We start from the raw sequence: 5309 nt of genomic DNA on the forward strand, positions 1-5309 counted from the left end.
AAAAAAAAAAAAAAAGGGAGATAACCTTGATTAATCCACTTCTCTCACCTCCCACATCTAATTCACCGATAAGTTTTCTGGGCTCTCCTTCCTGACAGATGCTGACTCAGACGATGGCATCAAGTCACCTTCAGGTGACCTAGGGAAAGAGCCACCCAGCGTACCTGCTTCTATTCTGCACCCTTCCCCTTTAAACCATTCTTCACCCAGGAGCCAGAGAAAATGGTGTAAGACAAAATTTTACAAAGAGGTAGCTGATACATAGAGAATATTTTGTAAAATTTTGTAATGAGTACTTTGTGAATGAGATACACGTAGCTACAATTTTCAATTTTCCCTGTGTATGGCGACTTTAGGGGTGAATTTTGGGACACTCTGTATAAATCCCACCAGCCTGTTGGCTGGCAGGTCTGACCTTGAGAATGTCTGCACTACAGTGTGCTAATGTAGCACAATGAGCACCATGGCCCAGTGGGACCAGGGTACCAAGCTGGAAGTGGAGCTGGGGACACCAGCAAGGGGGGCAGAAGTCGCCTGAAAACACAGTAAGGTAAAGGTCCCTACCTCAATATCACACTATCAAGAGGCCACCAAAACAGGAACGAAATAACAATACAGACAAAAACACGGAGTATTTCCTAATAATCCAATTAGTGACACAGACTACGTCCAGATACACAAAAAAACAAGCCACAAAAAATAAAGGCGAAAGATACAAAATGGACGGGATCTGGATCTCAGATACAACCAGATGCCGGCACCAGGCTTTTCACACTCCCCTTCTTCCTCCCACCCCTTCTGCCAGACCCCGTCTTCTGAAAGACTGTCAAACAATCGATGTGTATTTCCATTTTAGGCAAAGACACGAACAGCATCAGGATGAGACAGAGCACTAACAAAACGATCATGTAACTTGAAAAGCAAAGAAAAACACCATCAGACAGTCTAACTAGGCTGACCAAGGTGGGTCACGCCTGTGATCTCAGGGCTCTGGGAGGCCAAGGAGCGTAGATTGTTTGATCTCATGAGTTCAAGACCAGCCTCAGTCAGACCAGACTGAGACCTTGTCTCTTTAAAAAAAAAAAGTCAGGCATTGTGGTGCGCACCTATAGTCCCAGCTACTTCAGAGGCTGAGGTAGGAGGATCGCTTAAGCCCAAGAGTTTGAGGTTGCTGTGAGCTATGAGGCCATGGCACTCTTACTAAGGAAAACAAGATAAGACTCTGTCTCCAAAAAAATAATTTTAACTAGCAATTTTTTTTTTTTTTGAGATAGTCTCACTATGTTGCCCTGAGTACAGTGCCATGGCATCACAGCTCACAGCAACCTCAAACTCTTGGGCTTAAGTGATTCTCTTGCCTCAGCCTCCCAAGTAGCTGGGACTACAGGTGCCCACCACAATGCCCAGCTATCTTTTTGTTATAAATGTCATTGCTGTTTAGCAGGCCCAGGCCAGGTTCAAACCCACCACCTTCAGTGCACGTGGCCAGCACCATAACCACTATGCTATGGGCACAGAGTCCTAGCTATTTAATATTATTCTGAACAAATAAGGCTTCGTTTCTTTTTTTTTTTTTTTTGAGACAGAGTCTCATTTTGTCACCCTCAGTAGAGTGCTGGGTGTCATAGCTCACAGCAACCTCAAACTCTTGAGCTCAAGCAATTCTCTTGCCTCAGCCTCCCGAGTAGCTGGGACTATAAGTGCTCATCACAAGGCCCGGCTATTTTTAGAGACAGGGGTCTCACTCTGGCTCAGTCTGGTCTCGAACCTCTGAGCTCAAGCAATCCACCAGCCTCGGCCTCCCACGGTGCTGGGATTACAGGCGTGAGCCACCACTCCCACCACATATAAGGTTTCTATAAGAATTTTAGTGAGAGCCTTAGGGCTGGCCCTAGACCCTCAGGATCCAGTTAGATATGGCAGTGATTCAGGAAAGTGGAACTTATCATACACATGGCTCCCAGAAGGAGTCTGAAAACCCTTTATAACCACATCATGTGTATAATGAATGAGGGACTCAGACACAATCAACGTGACAACTTTGCCTCTCAGCATTCCACTCCAATCAGAACTAACTACTCAGACCTGAAAACATGTGAGCAACTTGTCTATGGTAGCATTTACCACCTCCTACCAAATAAGAAATTACTGACAGTCAAAAAAACCTTACAATCAGTTAAAAACGTCTAATTTAAGTTGACTTATTTAAATATTTTTTTCCCAGTCATAAGAACAGCCTAATCTCTTTATTTTACAAGTTAAAAATGTCAAATTATTGCATCATTTAAAAAAAGACTAAGATATCAAAAGATACAGATACACAGCAAGCGTAACAGAATACTAGTTCCACACTCTAGAAATTTCCAAAGCTCTCAGTAGCAAATGAACTGCATGCCTCTCTTACTGCAAAGAGCCGACAATCTCTCAAACAGTTTGCCATTTGCTCACCATCTCTCAGTGAGCGCCTTTTAATTGTCTACCTTACAACATCCAAGTAAATTACCTTTGCCCTTGATAAAGTCTAATGCAAGAGAAGCCAGGCCACAGAGTGAATTTCTGGAAAGTGATTACTCTGGGAAGTGTGACCAGTCCAGCCCTGCTGGTGTCCCCACAAACGCCAAGTGCAGTCAGGCTCCAGTACCCCCACAACCTGACAGTGCTAAGGCTTCTCCAACCCCTAGCACACTGAGACACCTAAGCACTCCAACAACTTAAAATCTCACTGCCAAGTCTGGTACCAATGTGAGAAGTAATTCTATAATCACTCTAAATAAATCATTCAGATGGCAGCTCAGAACAATGTGTTATCTAAACCAGTAACATTATCCACATAAAAGCAGACTCTGGACAATTACCATCATCTTGATTAATCTTATGATGGAAATGTTTAATCATTCATTTCACTTGTAATCATTATCTTTTATCACTGACCAAACATGCAGTTTTAATGTCCCCTTGTATTATTTATATTGGACATTTTAGGGTTACATTCTAAGGTTACATTACACATTTCATTGGAATTTTAAATAAGTCCTTAAATTTTAAAAAGCTAACTATTATATTCATATATGCTCTATCTGCATAAAGAAACACTGCAAGGATTCATACAAAATTAATGGATGTGGTTACTTATGGAGTGAGACAACAGGACTGGCAGGCAAGGAGTGGGCAAGATTGTCAGTGCACACCTTCCTCTGCTGTTTGGCTTTTTGAACCACCTGAGTGTAATACCTACTCCAAGCGAACTTATCTATGCGGAAGCTTTCTGAAAATGTTACCACCTACCATACAAATGAATTAGCCTATCAGAACTTATCTATGCGGAAACTTTCTGAAAATGTTACCACCTACCATACAAATGAATTAGCCTATCAGAACTTATCTATGCGGAAGCTTTCTGAAAATGTTACCACCTACCATACAAATGAACTAGCCTATCAGAATTCTGAGCTTTCAGTTTACATACAAAGAGGCACAGAGACAAATACAGGTAATGTTAGTTTTAACCCCACCCCACACAGGGTATACTGGCCAACATGTATTCTGAACTCAAAAATTCTGATTTTGAAACAAGACTTTGTTTTGTTAGTTTTTAAATCCTAAGGATTCAGGGGGTTGAAGACAAGACGTGCCTCCTTTCCTCAGAAACTCATGTCTAAAACTCTCAAGGCACACTTTGGCCCTGCTGCCTAAGCCAGTACAAAGTCCCAAATGACAACTCTAACGTGTTAGACCACCCGAGCTGATCCCTGAGCAGGACTATCACTTTTCTGGTGCCCATCCACGCAAACAGGCACCAGAAAGGAGGAACACACCGAACCAGAGCAAAAAACAAAGGAGGCAAGGAAGAGACTGTCTGGCTCCCATCCCCTCCATCCCAACGGGGTGAGAAATTCTTCCAGCTTCTCCCAGAGGTCTATATTCACCAAAGCCAAGACAGCAGCTTCCTCCTGCTCCCCAGCAACCTGGATCATTCTCCACATCAGATGTAATTTTCAATGACAAGTTTCTATTTTAGTAAGGCTCTATTCTAGTTATCTTAAAACCACCATTTCCCATGATGAGGTATCCAGCCTGCTCCTGCTCTCCAGCACCCCTGCTGCAGCCTGCCAACGCCTGGCACTCATGTCCCCAGAAACAGGTGAGGGAAAGTGTGCCTAACAAATGCAAAATCAGGGCGGCGTCTGTGGCTCAAGGAGTAGGGCTCCAGTCCCATATACCAGGGGTGGCGGGTTCAAGCCCAGCCCCAGCCAAAACTGCAAAAAAAAAAAAAAAACAAATGCAAAATCAGTTTAAGATTCTTAAGCATAAACTACTGCAAAAAACGAGACCACAACACCATTTATAAATACTTGGAATTCCACATCACACCCCCTTTACTTAGTTAATAAAATCTAGCCTAACCCGTAAGTCAGAACAAATTCATAAAAGACATGACACTGAACGTGCAATACCTTCACAAACGAAACTTGAGGGTGCTCTTTAGCCAACTCTGCCATCACATCATTCATCTGTGTACACTGAGGCGCCCATGGTGCCCAGAAGTGGACCACAAGGAGGGACCTGTAAATCAAAACAGTGCATGTTTAAAAATTATACTCACTTCATAACAATATATAAAAAATGAACTTCACATTGCTGATAACATATCTGCCCTCCTGGAAAACTAAGAGCAGGTGAGCACAGCCGCTAGAGGAAATCGCCTTTTAACCTGCAAGCCAGTGTCTCAGCTCAAAGCACAGGGGAAAGTTTCCACCCACAATAGTAATAAACTCATCAAGTCAATTTCTTGGAGGCACTTGGGCCACAATAATACTTATTCAAAGAAAATAATAAAATCTTAGTGGGAGAAATAAAATATATGAGCTCTACCCTCTCCCAGCTGGAAAAATGTGGTGAAATAAACTATTTCTAATTAAAATCTTCTAGATATTTTTCTAAACATTAGAACCCATGTAATAAAATAAATATGAGCCTACCAAAGAATGTTAATAAAGCAGCAGTGACAGACTCAATTTTTGTTAAATATTTAATTCATACAAAAGAGTATTTATATCATGTGTAAGGTATAAAGAATAACAATAAAATGAGTATCTGTGCACTTACCACCCAGCTAAAGAAATAGAAAATTGCTGCTATCTCTGAAGCCCCCAGACAGCCCACAGCAGAGACACGGCCTCCCTAGTCTCCTCGGCTGCCCCCAGACAGCCCACTGCAGAGACACGGCCTCCCTACTCTCCTCGGCTGCCCCCAGACAGCCCACTGCAGAGACACGGCCTCCCTACTCTCCTCGGCTGCCCCCAGACAGC

The 5309-nt window shown here is 42.8% G+C and overlaps 1 protein-coding gene across 1 annotated transcript in view; it reads right to left on the minus strand.

Moving 5' to 3' along the window:
* Positions 1–5309, minus strand: part of GLRX3 (glutaredoxin 3) — a 38835-nt gene that overhangs the window by 25057 nt on the left and 8469 nt on the right. Inside the window, exon 2 of the mRNA XM_003794056.3 lies at positions 4455–4563. Within this exon, the coding sequence (XP_003794104.1) occupies positions 4455–4563 (109 nt within the window). The remainder of the gene's footprint in view (positions 1–4454; positions 4564–5309) is intronic.

This window comes from Otolemur garnettii, unplaced genomic scaffold, assembly GCF_000181295.1.
Source record: "Otolemur garnettii isolate 467f Iridium unplaced genomic scaffold, OtoGar3 scaffold00075, whole genome shotgun sequence".
Classification (NCBI taxonomy): domain Eukaryota; kingdom Metazoa; phylum Chordata; class Mammalia; order Primates; family Galagidae; genus Otolemur; species Otolemur garnettii.